General features: G+C 42.7%; 1 protein-coding gene across 1 annotated transcript; it reads right to left on the reverse strand.

Moving 5' to 3' along the window:
• Window positions 1–8,118: 8,118 nt before the first annotated feature.
• fam8a1a (family with sequence similarity 8 member A1a) lies at window positions 8,119–11,218 on the reverse strand. Its single transcript, XM_070983920.1, has 5 exons — window positions 10,661–11,218; window positions 10,232–10,352; window positions 9,927–10,050; window positions 9,281–9,420; window positions 8,119–9,183 (listed from the first exon to the last, which is right to left on the reverse strand). The coding sequence occupies exons 1-5, from the start codon at window positions 11,073–11,075 to the stop codon at window positions 9,039–9,041; spliced, it is 945 nt and encodes a 314-aa protein (XP_070840021.1). The 5' UTR covers window positions 11,076–11,218; the 3' UTR covers window positions 8,119–9,038.
• Between the last annotated feature and the right edge of the window lie 6,354 nt (window positions 11,219–17,572).

Here is a 17,572-nt window from a genome sequence, read left to right on the forward strand (position 1 = left end):
GTCATGCATTGCAGCCGATGGTTTCCTCTTCTGTGCGTGTGTGTGTGTGTGCGTGTGTGTGTGTGTGTGTGACTCATTTACAGTGGAAAACAGAAGGGTTTTCCAAGTTCTATAAATATCTGTGGCAGCGTACTCTATGCATGTTGCCTGCAAACATGGTTAAGTTATCACATGTACGCAACCAGGACAAAGACACATTTCACCACACACTCAACATCCTCCTTGTACAAGATCTGATCATGAAAGGATGCATCTAGTCATGGATTGTGAAGCACTACTTGAAATATGTTTCCTGAAATTAATCATGTGTGACAAGAAACAAAGGGGCAAAAAAAAGAGCCCAAACTCCGGTTGATGGAGGACAGGAGGCCGATCATTATGAGTCAAACTAAAGGGAATAACTGTAACATGTAGCTGTGCAAAGGGCAAACAGGAAATTGTGAAATGTAATGGCTGAAATAGTGAAAACATCTGCCCAGTACTGGCAGCTGAGAAAGAGGTGCCTTGTGGGAATGGGTGGGGAGGGAAAGGCGAACGTGAGCAAACCAACTCGCATTGATGAAGAGCAGAGTTAATTTAGATGGAATTGTTCAGACACACACTGCCTTCTAATAGCATTACTGAAACAGCTCTCCCATCAAGGACAACAAAAACCCTTGAAAACCTGCGTGTATTCATTTGCAACTGATATCCTATGCGTTACTTTTCCAGTTTCCTGTTTTGTAAAAGTAAATTATTAAAGTAAATCTTTGTTGGAACCACGTCATCAGTGCAGTTAGAGACTGTATGTTCTGTGTATGGGCCTCTTTTAAAAAGGCTCTTAATCACACTCGTGCAACCGCCTAATTAAGATTTATCCTATGAAGTCAAATGGTGTATCTCCATTTGTGTGCAGTTATGCATCCGTGCATGTGCGTGTGCATGTGTTTGTGTGAGTGTGCTTGCTCTCCATTCTATTAATAGCGGACCTCCAGTAGCTGACCCTGCAATAACACATGTTGTCAGTCAGCAGGCCAGATTATGACCCATCAGATTGTTACTCCGCCATCTGGGATGGGATTTCTCTGATTCCCCTAACCCCCCCCCCCCACACACACACACACAGAAAACCCCACTAAACATGATTACTGTACAAACTGTAGAATATTGTGTATTTCAACATGCAAGTATATAATTTAAGACTAAATAAAACCAACCCCTTATATTTCAGTCAAGCATGTTTCTGTCACATCATGTTACAGTGAGTTTAGATGGTAATCAGCTGTGGGTAAAATGACAAATTCATGCTCAAACTCCCTGCTTCCTTTGTCCCTTTTCATCCTTTTCACTTTTCATTCTGGTTTGCCTTCGTGTTCTTATTCTCCTCCCACTCACCTCCTCGAAACCACTTCACACAGTCACACACATAAATGCTATCTGTCTACAGACATATGCATCTGCACATATGGACATACAGTACGCCTACACCAGCAGCCTCTCCAGGATTATTTTAGATGTGTGAGTCTGTGGGACTCACTGGCATACAGTACATACCTCCACAAGGGGGAACCAGGTGGTGGGTCTGCTGAGGCCCCCACTGAAGAGTCACTAATCCTGGGTCACTGCTGGCTGTCAGGGCCTGCAGCCTGAAACTCCCACGCATCAACACAGCTTCACAGACGACACGAATGCTCTGTAGAGTCACTCTGCTGAGGGATTAAATGCACAACTCAGGACTGTATGTTCAGTATGTTCTCAGACACGCACACACACACACACACACACACAAACCCTTACTTGAACCTCCTCAAACATTTTTGATTAAAATACTGTTTGTGCTCCTGCAGTGCATTTTAAAACTGGATCACTGCTTTGATGTATTCCCAATCTAACTCTGTAAATATAGATACACAGTACATAAAGATAAATGTTTGCCATACTCGCTCACGCATGTTTGAGGGCAGAAGTTGTGCAAGAGAGTACATGTGAGAAAATAATGAATTCACAAGAGGGAGAGGCACAGAGGGTGGGGCGCATTTATGGATCTTAAGCAACGTAGAACAGCTGACAGTACTGCTTTTTACACACACACACACACACACACACACACACACACACACACACACACACACACACACACACACACACACACACTGCACAATAAGACTACTGCTCTGTCATCGAGTGCTTACCACTTCCTCCTCCGCTCTACTTGTCTCCTCCCTCTATCCGCATATAGTATAGTACTACATGCTCTGGTTGACAGCTCATGCCGAGCCAGCACATTCCACGTTATTACTACTTCAGATGTTTGTGGCCCAGAAGTGCGCCGATTGGTTGAGCTGCCTCCGACACTGGGGCTACTGAGAACCAATGAACAGCCTGCTCTGGGGAGCCAGGACACAGACAGTAAATTCAAAGGGAACTCCCTCTGCTGGGTAATACAGAGAACGGCTGAGTTAGTCTAAACTCAGACTGAACTGCCTGTTAATGGAATGTAATCTGGCATTCGCTTCACAAGGGAGGTTACAGTTGTGTCCTAATTGCTTATGCTCCTATTAGCTTTTATATTTGCTCTCCTTCTCGCTCTATTACCTTCCCCAGCTCCTCCTCCTTTCTTCTCCTCTCTCCACTCAGACTCTATCTTACTACTCAGTTTCTGCACACATCTTCCTCCCTTATATGAATGTGTGCACACGCCGTTTTTCCTTCCTTTACCTCTCGCTCTCCAGATCCGTCCCCTCCTCATCCACTCATTTTTTCTCAGGATGTAGTATATCAGTCGGTCGCAGTCCTGCAGCTCAGCCTGCTGCTGCCATGCACTGATGCCAGTGTAAGAATACCAAGTGAATTTGGCTTCGCCTCACAGATTTACACACTGGATTTCATCAGTAATAAACAAATCATGGACAACAGCTTCAGACGTGCAGACATGCAAAAACCACTAGAACAAACACAAAGTACAAAGACCTGTTGTTGCTGATCCCCAGGAGGGAGTGCTTAACCCTGTGCACTCTGAGAGCATCCAAAGGCCAGGAATGAGGTTCTGTGAGATATCTGAGGGTGGAGACTCCCTCTATAAAAAAAAATGTCCGTTTGGTATCAGTCTATTGAGTCAGATTGAAGGTCAAAATGTGTTTTTCTCAGTCAAAATCAAATGAAGCTCAAGGCAGGTGTGATTAATACTGACACCAATTCTATTGAATTTTCTTAAACTCACTTAGTCTTCACTCCCCGTTTTATGTAGTTAGTAAAGATGTGAAAGAATGTTGTTAAAGGACCAATGTGTAGGATTTAGTGGCATCTAGTGACGAGGGTGTAGATTGCAACCAACTGAATACCCCTCGCCTCACCCCTCCCTTTCTAAATGTGGAATTTGTAGGTTGGACAGAGACAAACGATTGCTAATGTTGCTCCACATTTGTTTTTTTATGTCATCTGAGAAGCCACAAATCCTTAACAGCGAGGATGGCCACGAATGCAAGCAACTGTTTGCTAATTAGTTTGTCATATCAACACCAGAGCAATAAAGGCAGTAATATGCAACTGTTGGGTTTACAGCTTGTTTCTGCTGCCCTCAAGTGGTCAGAAAATCAGTTAATTTCCATACAAAACAATATTCTTCTTAAAACAGTGTTGATTGGGGTGTGTACAGTGAGTCTTTACTGCAGCCCTTCGAAGCATGTCATCCCCTCTCTCTCCCCTGCCCTTAGGTCTCTATTATAATGAAGCAGAAATGGAAAAAAAAAAAAAAAAAAAAAACAACTTGAAAAAGATTTTCCCAAATTGGTCAGTGATATTTGCTAAAACCCCATTAAAGCCCTTAAAACCTACACACTTTCACTGCTGCAGCTTCTGATGAAGTTTTAAAGTTGTACATTACTGTATGAAGTGATGTTCAAAAGCACCGTCCTCAAGTTTCCTCCTTTGTCTGTAAGGGAAGACGACTTTGGTTCTGTGTGTGTGTGTGTGTGTGTGTGTGTGTGTGTGTGTGTGTGTGTGTGTGTGTGTGTGTGTGTTTGGGTGCGTGCGTATGCGTCTGTTTGCCTTTCGTCTTTCCTGTGCGTGTCCATGTACTGTGTGTATGCGACAGAGAGCAAACAGGGAAAGCTGAGCTGTGCAGGGCATCTCTTGTATAATAACTGAGAGCTTTAGCGAGGCTGGATGAATTTTAATAGAGTTCTGCGGGGTATTCCATCGCCTCTGGTCCCACGGCTCAAAGATCAGAGAGAATTTTCAAGCACGGTGTCCCTCAGCCGCTCGTACTCACTCCCTCTCATTCTTTCTCTCTTCATCCCCCCTTTTTCCCCCCCTGCTCTTCTCTTCCCATTTTCAGCTCCCTTTTCCAATCCATTCCTTCCTCTTGGGCTTTTGTCTCTCTCTTAATCCCTTTCTGTGTCTCACACTTTCTGTTGGTTTCTCTCTCCACTCTGTCTCCCTGTGAAATTTGTATTAGAGCCACTCGAGGCGTAATTATTGCTAAGCCGCTCTCAGTTCCCTGGCACAGAGAACAACTCATGACTCTCAGCACAAAAACTTGCTACTGAAGGACAAAATGCTGTGATGAACTTTTAAAATCATGCACAATGGCTGACAAAATGTTTGGATAGTTTTTTTCTACGCATGGAGATTATACAACAGAAAGCTAATTTTCTCACTGCCTCGAAGCCATTTATGGAGTTTAGTACTTTTTTTTAACTCATATCTAAGTTCTACAAGTTCCAAATTTATGGAGGGTGTTACACATTTATAATTCAGATGGTCCATTTACATACATTCAACCACTCCTCACTGGCATCAGACCTCACATGTCGGTGCAAACTCCAACATGATCTACTGATCCCGATAGGAAAGGAATTAAAACGGGAAACACACACGAGGAATGTGCAGATGAATACAACAAGGTAAACCCCAGCTGCATGACACACACACACAGCTCAAGAGTGCCAAACTAAAAGACTAAAGGCTAGGGAAAAAAAGACTTGAATGGTGGCTTTGATTTGTGTATTTTGTTTCATGTGTGAGCATGTTGGAGTGAGAAAGTTGGCGAGAGACTGGTGATAATTACTAATTCATGAGGATTAATGGTTGCTATTTAAAAACCTACCATTCTGAGGAGAGCCGAATGAACGCTGTGTCTTCCTACTGGGACCTAAGACAAAATATGCCCCCGGCTAATCTTACATGAATACAGCTCATAAAAATTCAGCTCCACAGCACTTTGGCTCTGGAAATCCAAAAGATGAGTCTTTAACTGAAGTTATGCATTAGCTTGTGTTACCTAAATGAATTGTCTCTGAATAACATATGAGCAACTCTATTAATTATCTTAGACCTTTCAAGGAGCTTTAATTTTTGTTGTTTTTGGCGGCCCCTGTGGTCAAAAGCAGTAGTATTTCTGCAACCTTAGCGCTACATGCTAATAAATCCTACACAGTGGTCCTTTAAAAAGTACTAAAGGTACTAAAGTTGAGGTACTAAATCACCTTGTTTCTCACTCCTTAAGGGCCCAAAATTGTTTCTCATACATCTTACAAGTGATGGGATACTGTTGTATATGAACACAGCATTTTCTGCTGAAGTTAGAACAGTTTTGGTTATTTCACATGAGAGATTTCTTTACTTGTGTTTTCTCTGAACTCTTCTGACTGGTTTCAAATGGAAGAGGCTCTGTAGAAAAAAATATTTAGCACCATTTCAACCAGAATCTGGTGATAACGGCTGGGTTGTTTCGTCTCTGTCCAACAAAATCTGATTCTTAATAAATAATAACTAAGGATGTTTTCTTTCCTTAGATGCTGCTCATTTGGTCATGAGAAATTTATGATCCAGAGGAATAACAATTTGAATGTTTAAAAGTTGAAAAAGTAACACAAGTGAGACCTTAAAATCAACTTTTCCAAATTTACAAAAGCACAATCAGAAAATGCTTCTTTTGTGCACCTGATCTCACTGCAAATCTATAACAGGCTGAACCCCACAATCCCTGTGTGACATGTAATTAATAAAGGAAAGTACTCACACAAGTAAAGTATCATTGTTTATCCAAGTGCATAATCCTGCATGACCTGTGGCCTAACGATAATGTTGCTCCAGTAGCGAGTTTGCAGATGTCAGCAACTCAAATATAGCTGATGTCACAAATGCTGTGTGAGGGTTAAAAGGGACGCCTGTCAGCAATGTGTGCATATAATGTGTTCACACCGTTAGTGGAGCTGTGAAGACAGACAGCAAGGTGAGAGGGCAGGAAGGCAGGTACTGCAGAAATATATGAAGTCAGCATGTTGTTTTTGTCCATTTTAATAAAGGTTATTTATTTGTTGAGAAAGCACAGGTCATGCTTTTCACCACTCCATGCAGAATATTTGAAAATACTGCCAACATCCTGTAACTACAGTCTATTTCCATCTGCTGTATCTAGGCCACAGCATGCATTGATGTGTTGTCTAACGTCGCCCCCATGTGGCAACGAGTGGTTTAGCAACTTATACTTGAAGATGCAACTTCCCAAATGCTGTTTGTAACTTCTATACGAAATTCTCTTTTCAACATGAAAAGAGCAAAACTGTAATTTGGGAGTGTACAGGAAAGACAGAGACGACATCACTGCCACTGTAGATTTAATGGCATCCTGACGGTGGAGTTTGGGTGACTTGTCACCGTTCTTAGCTGGAAGTTGGTCTGTACTTCAGTTTAAAGTACTGCCAAATACTGACATTAAGGTGCACACCATGTGCCTGTTTCACCAGAGCGTGTAATGTCCTTTACAGGTCTTTAAGTAAAAACTAATCCCTTTAATCCTGGATTCTTATAGCACAGCAGCTCAATTACCCACATGCTTGGCCATGAGACAAAGAAAATTGATTTCTTAATGCATTTTGAAAATCCTGTCAATTATGTTCACAGTTTATTTTGCTAAATCAGCCGTTTTTACTGTCTAAACTCTGAAACTACCTCAGCTTTGTCCCATAGGTAATAATGGCCCTTCCCATATGCCTGCTGGTATGTTTTAAACTTAGTCAGTGCTGAGTAGACACTGCACTGTCATCAAATACATGTTCCTCTCTAACATTACCTCATGCTTTTCTAAGTTCCACGCTGCACTCAAACGTCTCCTCCGTGCACAGCTGCAGCCCTTTACTTAAGAGCTGCACAGATCAAGGCTGTCAAAAAACATGCCCCCCCCTCCTTAATGATGCTGCACCCGCTTTGGATCAAGGCCACCAATTAAAATTTCATTTCAGCAAGAGCAAAAAAGTCATCGAGAATCTAAAAGAAGAAGCTTATGTGGAATCTTTTATTTAATCATCACAGCCACTCCCCCAGCGTTAATCAGTGTCATGCTCTACATGCCCGATCAGCAGCGAGCCTTTGCATTCAGGCTTTATCACAAATTGACTGGTAAATTTAAATATCATGCGCACGACAATTAGCAAAATGTGTGAATTTGTGTTTCATTCAAATGTGAAGACGTGGATATTTGAGAGCATGAATCAAATCTGATTCCAGCTGTAACATTTCGCATGAATCGTGCACGGCTCGGCTATGACACGACATCCCGTGGTCATCTATTTAATACCAGTGGACAAATCATGAGCTGCCTTTCTGACTGTGTTGTTTGGCATCCAACATGAGTGTACTTGCTGCTTAGCACAATGCAAAACATTAAATTTTATTGCAAAATTCAATTAAATACACTGAGCCACAACATTAAAACCACCTGCCTAATATTGTGTAGGTCCCCGTCCTGCCGTCAAAACACCTCAGACCCAACCAGGCATGGACAGAAGACCTCCGAGGGTGTCCTGTGTTATCCGGCACTGAGACGTTAGCAGCAGATCCTTTAAGTCCTGTGAGAAGCGAGATGGGGCCTTCATGGATCAGACTTGTTCCAGCACATCCCACAGATGCTCGATCAGATTGAGATCTGGATTATCTGGAGGCCAAGTCCTTGAACACGCAGACTTGAAAGTGTGTATTTGTCCTGCAACACATGAATGCCAGGACATCTTTCTCTGCACAACTCCCAGCAGATGATCAATGTTGGTCACTTCACCTGGTTTTAATGTTGTGGTCGGTGTAAGCGGCCATACTGTGTACACTCTGTGGACTGCTAGACCAGCGTTATAGTATGTGAACAAATCATTTATAATCTTTAATACCAGAAGAGTTTTACAGTGTGCATAATTAATAATCTGACATGAGCAGTGGCGTTCAATAATCAGACAATCAGTGGTTCTGCCCTGAGAATTACGAGTCTGAAGACAGAGAACATTTAACATTTCCTGTGTTTAAACGTCACACACTGGAAAGAAAAGATATTGTTAGATTTCACTATGACAGAAAGATAGCAACACTTCTTCAATAAAGCATCCATAGGCACAAAGCATGGATACAAATAAGCCTGGGGTTAGTTTCCCTCAGTCCAAGTGCTTACAAATAATCAGAGTGTAACAAAATAAACCAAACATTTGATTCACCATTATTACCTTGAAAGATATAAGATGTTGCAACCTCTTGAACCTAATCATGTTTAATCCTGCTTTAAAGCCCCTATGTGTACGACTCACACGCAATTATAGCATGTGCCAAATTATTCTGACTGTGAAATTTGGAGGGCGTATAAGAGTCTTTTCCTGTCTGGCCACTGGGGGTCGCAAGAGCTCCAAGTTTTTCAATCCTACACACAGGGGCTTTAAACTTCGCAAAAATAAACCATATATGATGACATAGCACACAAATTGAGATCCACATCACATGAGGAAGAGTCTCGGGATAATCCGGAAACACTGGGCAGCACCTAACATAGAAAAGTCGCAATACTTCAGAGGGTTTCCTGACAGCTTGTTTGTTGATTCAGTGGTTAAAAAAAATGAAACTTACACCAAAAGATGCAAAGTTGGATTCTTTTGATTCCAAAGAACCAGACCTTAACCTGCATGTGTCCAGTTTTAAAGTGCAGTGAGTCGCTGCTTGATCCAGTGAGCAGATGAGAAATGCTTTTTTTCAAAGCTCTGTGACTTATTTAAATGTTCGAGAGTCTGCAGATGCAGGAGAGGCTATCTGCCCCCTCTGCGCTGCACAACAATGGTCCCTGCGACAATGTCGTACACAGTCCTGTTGTGCTGGAAGAAGAGGAGGGTGATGAAGACGGGAAAGAGGAAGGCAATGGAGAAGTTCTTATTTAGTGCCCTCACTGTGGAGCTGTGAAAGTTAGGACAAAAGAGACAAAACAAGACAAGATGTTAGATGAAATACGTCAATACTTTGAAAACAACGTGTCCATTGTGTGATCACTCACGCAGAGAAGGAAACGTTAGATGCCGGGACTACGAGGACCCGGTTGGGTCGGACCAGTGTGGACGTGTCGCACGTCACCACCCGCAGGCCAAGCAGGAACTTCCCCGGCGTGGCACCACCAGCACCCCAGATACAGATTGTCTGATTGGACAAGAAGGAAAGGTCAGATGCACGTTGTCAATACCCCCGTGGATTTCTGACCATGCCAATAAAATGCATCGTACAACCAGTAAGAGCAGAGCTTGTCTACCACTCCGTCACATGAGGGAGTAAAAAAGACAAGAAATTGAATTTTCAGGTTTACACAAACAAGGTAAAAGGAAAGGAAACGTGCCAGATGTCATTAGTCTGAGCCGAGGAGCGTGAACGTCCCAGTGCTGGTTCCCACCTGGGAAAAGAAGCCACTGATGCACGAGTTGAACAAGAGACGTGATACATGACTTCATCCCAGGCAACAATGAATGCAACGTTGCATCACTGTCCTTTGTGGGAAATGCTGTTGTGCTGTAGATGAACTGCGACTCCCCTCATTAAATACAAGCATGTGGCAACCAGGCACCGAACGTGAAAGGTTAAAATGGGGAATTTTATATTTTAACTCAGTATTTTCTTTTATTTTCGTCTATATGACCCAAAACATGACTCACCTCATAGATGCACACTAGCACCCTGTAGACCAGAGCTACAGCCATCATCTTCTGCAGGTCCTCCATGGACGTGTTCTCGTCAATCTCCTCCACAATGAAGTGGGTAATGAATTTGGCAATGTCCCTTTAAAGAGGAGAGAAAAGCAATGATGCAAAACTTCATTCATGCAAATGCATGTTGCAGAACTGGCCCACAACCAGTTTTATTGGCCAGTTTAGACTCTGTTTTCCATACCCTCATTTGTTTATCTGTTTTACTATGAAAGATCTGTTTCCCCTGAATGGTGTTTAACGGCTTCACTCACTTCATACCACTCAGATGCATGATCCACAGCACAATGGTGGCCTTCACACAAAACAGGATGAAGAAGTCCACAGTCTCCGCCAGGAACCTCTGGAGAGGAGAGGGGATGGTGTACTCCCGTCCTGTGTGAGGCAGATGTGAAGACAAGTGTACTGAGAAAGCTTTTTTCTTTCTATTTACACATTTCTACATTGGCCTGCCTAATGTTTACACTCAGACAAATCGCCTTGAATCAGTGACAAGCTGCTGAAACGTGCCAGAGGTTAACAGAGCACCCAGAGACCTCTAAGCATATAAGCTTGTTTTCAAAGGGCTACTTTCTTAAGCCACACTCATGACCTGGCTTATATAAAATCAAGGCCACACATTACAGGAGACAGCCTGCAGTAGGTAGCCTACTACAGCAGCTGTCTGTCAAACTGAACCATACCTGCCTGAGGTGGATTCCCATTCTGCTGCTGGGCTGGCCGTGCATCAGTCGCTGCGGTCGGGGTCGCTGCTGAACTGTGCTCGGTCTGGGCACCACCCGGATGAGTAGAGGATGCTGGGAAACTGAGGGGATAAGGGTAGCTGTACCAGTTTGCCGTGTCAAAAGCCGGCTGCCCGCCGCCCGACGATGAGGCAGGTGTACCCGGTGTCTGAGCGCTTGTCCCCGGCGGGTGAAAGCTGCACGGCGGGGGGAAGGCTGTCAGAGTCAGCCAGCTCTGCCAGTTGGCGTAACCCCAGTAATACTGCCACATCCAGCGCTGCAACTTGGCGCAGTATTCCGCTGTTGCGGTGGTAGGCGGCTTCACGTCGCTGTCAGGGGCCTCACGGCGGATGTCATTCATCGTGGTCGCAAACATGACTGACCTAACTTCACACTCTTCGCTAATTTGCCGTGAAAACCTTTTTAAATGTCTTCGTTATGTCTTTTCCTTCGTTCGTTAGCTCTCAGCAGGTTCCGAGCAGAGCGCTGGCTGAGGTACCGGTAAGTGTTTGGAGATACAGGGATTTCCGGGATCGCTCAACGTCAGACTTTACTCTCTAGATCAGCGTCATTGTATAATTTTCGCTAATTCAAAGTTAATAATAATGTGTAATTTAGAATTACAGCGCCTACCTTGTGTGTTTAATAGATATCCGCGAAATACGCTAATGTTGTGGAAATAGCTAATATCAGTCCCCCCCTGCTGGCATTAATGGTATGAGCCTTTTAAAGGCGCTTCCTATGTATTTGCCCAGTGTTCAACAGCCCCATCATTAGGCACTAAATTCACTTTCTCACAGCGGCTTGTACTAACAAAGACTATTTATTGCACCACTGGTAAACATAAAATAAGATATAAAAATAATTATATATTTAACTTTATAGCTGTTTCTATAGAGATTAAGCTTTTATTGTTTTCTTCATGTTAGTCCAAAGCATACACTGTGCATGTCCACTCATTTCATGATGACCAGCGTGTCTCTTGTCACATGTAATTTAATGCTGTGTATCACCTTGAAATGTTTTAGTTGCATCATTGTGAGCTCGATAATTACAGAACAGAATATTTTAGGAATTAAATAGATTCTGCAGGTTCTTCAAGGAACAGTATGAAGGAGAGCTTACATTTACCTTAAATTATCATATTATCATATACATTGCCATATATTTTAAGTTGAATATCTATCACACTGAAGGAAGTTCAACATGTTTAGCTTGTAAGGTCATTAACACAAATCTTTTCGGTACGGCGGCTTTATTTATGTAGCACATTTTAATTCAATTCAATTCAATTCAATATTCCTTTATTCGTCCCTCGAGGGGAAATTCCAAATTTCACAGCAGCATCAATAAGTGAACAGAATATTCAAAAAGACAACAAGTGCATACAATTAACACAGTATATACAAAGGGGTGTAATAGAAAGAGAAAGAGAAACAACATCATCCTAAGAAAGTGTACCGAAAATATTGCACAGGTTATTGCCCAGGTGCACAGACTGTCTCACATGTTCGTGTTCAGTTGAGTTATTGCACTGATTGTAATACAAATTATTGTACCCCCTACTTGGAGCAGTTTCTGTTGTAAAGTCTGACAGCTGCAGGAAGGTAAAAGGTGAAACCTTTCAGTGAAATGAGGAACTAAGTTGCTTCCTTTTTTTAAATTGAAATGAGTGACTCTGCACTCAATCACAAATTTCTATGACAAGCAGGTGTGGAAAAAATAAACACTGCTGCAACAGATAAGTGTCCTTCCTCTTAATAGTATCTTAATGAACACAACCTTTCAGTTGCACCACAAGAGAGCAGCAGAGGCCAGTTTATACATACTATCATAGTCATCTCTATTATTTCCATTAACAACATGTATGTCAAACAATGGCATAATCTCATGTATGCAGTTGGGAAACATTTCCTAGCTGCATTTTTCATTGTATCATGTTTGCCTTGGGTCAGGTATATAATACATTTTTTTTTAAGCACATGCAGGTTTTGACCATTATCTGTGCATCCCAGGGGTGGGAGGCGGGGGTTTCAGGCTGCAGCCACTTTTAGGGATCCCAAACGTCTGAGTTTAATGACAAGTCAGTTTTGCCACAGAGGCCATCAGGGTCAAAAACTCCAAACTCTGTGAAAGCTGCTGCGGAAATGGCTTTGATTCAAAAGACCTACTGACCAGTCAGCTGATTTTGTTAACGCGCGCGCGCACACGCACACACACACACACACACACACACACACACACACACACACACACACACACACACACACACACTTTCTCTCTTTTCTATAGGCGCCTCTTTCCCAATATGCAGGAGTTGCTCACTCATGTCTCCCACTCTCTCCTCCGTTCCACCTCTGCTCTTACTTCTCTCTGTCTCTTTCTTTGTCTCACCCTTCCTCTCATTTTTACTCCCCCTCCCCTCTGGTCACTAAAGGGGTGAGGCGGGGGTGGATCGGGTGTTGTATTTGCTGACTGGGCTGGCCCAGCTCTGTGGGTTAGGTGTTAGGTCCGCCAGTTCTAAATGATTGTGCCTGGCCCAGTGAATGGAACCAGTGAGGCGGACGCCAATCCGACCCCAATGAGCGTTATCCCTGTCGACAGAGGCCATGCGATGACTGTGCCCAAAAGTAATCGGGCCCAAATAAAAGCCACGTCCGGCAAACGCTGACCCCCATAGAACCCAACAACCTGGTGGGATTAATGCTGTGGAGGTGTGTGAGTGTTTGTGTGTCTGGGAGAGTGAGTGTGTATTGTAGGAGAGGGGTGAGTGGATAGGGGAGATTGGGTGAGGGGGTTAGTGTACTAGTAGCAGGTGGCCAGTGTATGAAACAGATCTGGAAAGTAACTGAGTACATTGAGCATAGTTTTAAAGTAATGCTTTTATTTTATGAGGCTTGTTTCTTGTGTTTTGCACTTTACTTCCATCACACATTTACTCCATCACATCTGACGGCTGAAGGAACTTCTTAGAATATGTTTGTTTGCAGAATGAATGAGCTCATAAAATATGATAGTGAGAGTTTCAGCATTGGACTCACAGCCTTAGATAAAGTGAATTTAATTTTTCAACCTACTCCTGTGCTGACCATCATTAAGGTGCACATAAATACAGGTTTGCAATAAGAGCAGCTAAGAGCACTGGTACACAAATCTTCCATGCCAAATCATACTGAGATGAGGGTATCTTTAGCAAATATTGAGCACACTGGCACATCAACAGAACTCACAGTGTGTTACTTGTCAGCTGAAATCAGAGCTAATCTAATTTACCTTTACTCTTTTGAGTCAATGCAGGTTGATAGCACGGTGAGTGCCAGGAGATGAACATGTTGCAGTGCAGTGTAAGCAGTGAAATGTTTGTGCAAACTCTAATGTCACACAAGAAGGGAAACATGGGCTACAGGAGCACACGCTGGTTGGCACAAAGCACACGCTCTTCTGGTGGGGTCAGGTTTACTGTAGAGACACATGACACCTGTAAGAGGACATTTGCACGTTTAATTTTTCTTGATGTTATAAGGAAAATTTCTGCCCTCTGCAGCAGCCTAAATGTTGACACAAAGTTTGCATGCATACATAATGCATGGAAGACAAGTTATTGAATTTTTGCCCTTAAGAAAGCCTGTGCACGCCAAAGAGAGTGAGACAGACAGGAGGGAGAGTGATGTGTGTGAAGTTCATACAGCTTCTAAAGGTTCTTGTGAAAAAGTTTGCTGTGTCTGTGCAGGATGTGTGCCATGCTCCGAGACATAAACTATAGGAACAAGGTCACCAAATCATTGCTCAGAAAGGAACTCAATTTTCTGTGTATTTGGTCTTGCTTTTTGTAAGGTGAGCAGTGGGGGAGGACGTATTCAGGTCTCTAAGTGAAAGCCCTGCATTGAAAATATAACTTCAGTAAAAGTATGTAAGTATAATCAGGAAAATGTACTAACTCATTGCAGAAAAACATCCCCTGTGACTATTAGACATTCTATTACTGTTACTCATGCATTAATGTAAAAGCAAGGTTTTACTGCAACTATTTCATTATGGATTAATATACTGATTATTTTCCTCCTTTAATAGATTGATTGTTTGTAAAAATCCTGAAAATAGTGAGAAATGTTGTCTCAGAGCCAAAAGTGACACCTTCACAATGCTTGTTTTGTCCAAACCTCAAAACTGTTAATCTCAGATGGAAATGATTGAAATAATCAAAAGGAAAAGCAACAAATCTTCTCTTTTGCAAATCTGGAACCATGAAATGTTTTTAAATAAAAAAAGGCCACCACTCAATTTTAAATTTTAATTTTAAATGACTAATTGATTAATTGACTAGTTATTTCAGCTGTATAAACCGCTGAGTCGTTTCATTTATTACAAAACATCATACTTTATAAAATCTTTGTATGTTTTCTGTGCGCAAATCTTAAATAATAAACATAGTGCAGATAAAAGTACAATGTTTCCCTCTGAGATGTAATGGAGTAGAAGTAAAAAATGATTTCCCTAAAATAATCTAGCATTATACAACTAGCTCACATGGGATCTTAAATAATTTGGTTTTTAGCCGACTAACTATCAGTGTTGTCTATTTACAATGGGCAAAATGAGTGACTCCCACAGCTATGTGGGACTTGGCCAGTTTACATTACGCCTCCATAGATAGCAGCATATCAGGTCTAAGCTAACAGTGATTTGGACCAAAAAGCAGCGACTCTTGGAGGTTGAAATTCATCATTCAGATAAGTTTGTCAGGAAGCATCAGGGGAAATATTCCACCATCGTCCATGTGGGAGCTCAAGATTTAGGTTTCTGCAGATTTGGCTTTGTTCTGTCCTCATGAGGTTTTCGTACTGGCGTGTTGCCTTGTACAACCGTGCACTGGTTTAAGCTCTTGGTGCTCACAAAGGTTAGAGCACACTGAGTTATCCCGGTCAGAATGTGTTCAGTGGGTCGCAGGTTAAAGAAATGAGCAAAGCATTCATCAGTCGCCGGAGAATTTAGGGAAAGAGGTCACTCACGTCCTGTTTTGAGAATGCATGGAGGAGAACTGCTATATGTATAAATCCTGAGACTGTTTATGTGATGGTGTAAATCCATCAACAGGCTACAGCACACTACAACGAGAGCAACAGGACCTATTGAAGAGGAGTGGATCTTTTAGCGTTTCATGTTTCAGGCAGTTCTTTAGAGATGAATCTCTGTGATTCATAGATTTCAAGCAGAGATCAAAGAGTCTGTAATGTTCACTCATGTTGTTACTTTACTGTGATTTGTGCTTATACCTTTTCAAATTAGCTTTGATCAAATTAACAAGGCTGTGATTGTAAGCACTGCTTTGTGTGTCACAGAAAATGTGCAACTGGAGCAGAGCACTGAAGGAAAAACGGCCTCAGCTGCTGAGACAGCAGAGGGAAGTCCTTGCTACCTTTGGCCCAGAGAGGAGAAAAAATCCCTCTGAGATTCTGTTGCTTTGTCTTATACGTGTAACAGTGAGAACCAATTAAGTGAATTATGTCTGCTTCCCTGGAGCCCTGACAGGAACACCCAAGGGGAGAGTGAGAGTACGACTGCTCTCCCACCGGATCCTGCCTCAAGCAATTCCCCTCCCCGTCTCCTCATCCTCCACCTAATCCTCTTTATTTCCTGCACCTTCAACGTATTGGTCACCTTTCCCCTGCTGCTGGCACACCGTGGCGAAGAGGTGAGAGGTTTGTTCATGTACAGTACTGACACTCCTCCGCTCCTTTCCCTCTTCTGTGCATGATCTGCTCTGCACCGAATGGCAAGGAGGCAAAGTTTGTCACATAATGGAGCATTTAGCAGGTAAATTTGAAGAGATGGTGGAGATCAAAGCAGAGCTGGAAGAACTCTTAAACTCATAAATAGGAAACACACATTCACCATATCAACATTTTAAGGTGATCGAATAGTAATGCAGATTCAAGGGAAAAGATGTGTATAAGTATGTTTTCAGCCAGGCCAACAGCAGCATGTCATGAAAGTTACGTTCTTTGTGATGAAACCTAAGTTCTTCTTCTATTGCTCTCTGTAGAGCAGCAAAGCAGGAGAGCTCTGCAGTCCAGCTGATTCACGTCATTCTGAAGTCTCTGGATGTTCCACCATCTCTCATTTCACTGCACTGCTGTCAGGATCTTAACTTTTAGTCACACGCTCCACTTTTGTCCCTCCTCAAAAAGGCCTGACAAGCACAAAAGGCGAGAGTCGACCCACACCCACAGAAGGCGCTTGCCTGCTCAACGCGCAGGGAGGGCAGCTGAGTTCTTTCACACGGGCGTCGACTCAAACAGCTGTAAACCCACGGATGTCAGATTTATGATTAAGCTTCATAAAGAAATACAGTCCTGCTCTGCAATTACGGCTGCTTCACAGCTTTTATGGGAGCGCTGTTACCGTGCACTGACAAAACACTCACAGTACCATGACTATCCATCGATTGTCACCTCGGCAATAAACCTAGAAAAAGAAAACTTAGTGGTGGTTTAATAAATCTCACCTGAAGGGCTCAGAGAGGTTTTTGGGTGTTTGGGTTTGTGCTGCTCAAAGGCCTGTTGACAAGCCAGTTGGAGAAAGGTCAGCCTGTGACTAATAGCTTCCGTTTTCCTCCCGCCTATCAGAGGCTGCGGTTATCTCTGCAGCGCATTGTCTGGAAGTGCCTGTTGCCTTCAGCACGTCTCAAAGTGTCCATCAGGCCAACTTTCCTGATGACCTATTGTTTGTTTTAACAAACATTTCCCAAGTCCAAACTGTCTGCGTTCAGTCAGCGATGAAATGTGATGACAATTACAAGCAAGATGGCATATTCTAAATGAAATGACTTTGCTCTCTACATTGGTTGGTTTGACACCTTTTCATCATCATACA

Source organism: Chaetodon trifascialis, chromosome 17 (assembly GCF_039877785.1).
Source record: "Chaetodon trifascialis isolate fChaTrf1 chromosome 17, fChaTrf1.hap1, whole genome shotgun sequence".
In the NCBI taxonomy this organism is placed as follows: domain Eukaryota; kingdom Metazoa; phylum Chordata; class Actinopteri; order Chaetodontiformes; family Chaetodontidae; genus Chaetodon; species Chaetodon trifascialis.

What these genes read in the sequence shown, in the direction of transcription:
- fam8a1a (XM_070983920.1), bottom strand. Translation starts at nt 11,075, where the DNA reads ATGTTTGCGACCACGATGAATGACATCCGCCGTGAGGCCCCTGACAGC. An exon ending in TGCTAGTGTGCATCTATGAG is followed by an intron (nt 9,421 to 9,926) that starts GTGAGTCATGTT and finishes TTGTCCAATCAG; the next exon opens with ACAATCTGTATCTGGGGTGC. An exon ending in TCTAACGTTTCCTTCTCTGC is followed by an intron (nt 9,184 to 9,280) that starts GTGAGTGATCAC and finishes TAACTTTCACAG; the next exon opens with CTCCACAGTGAGGGCACTAA.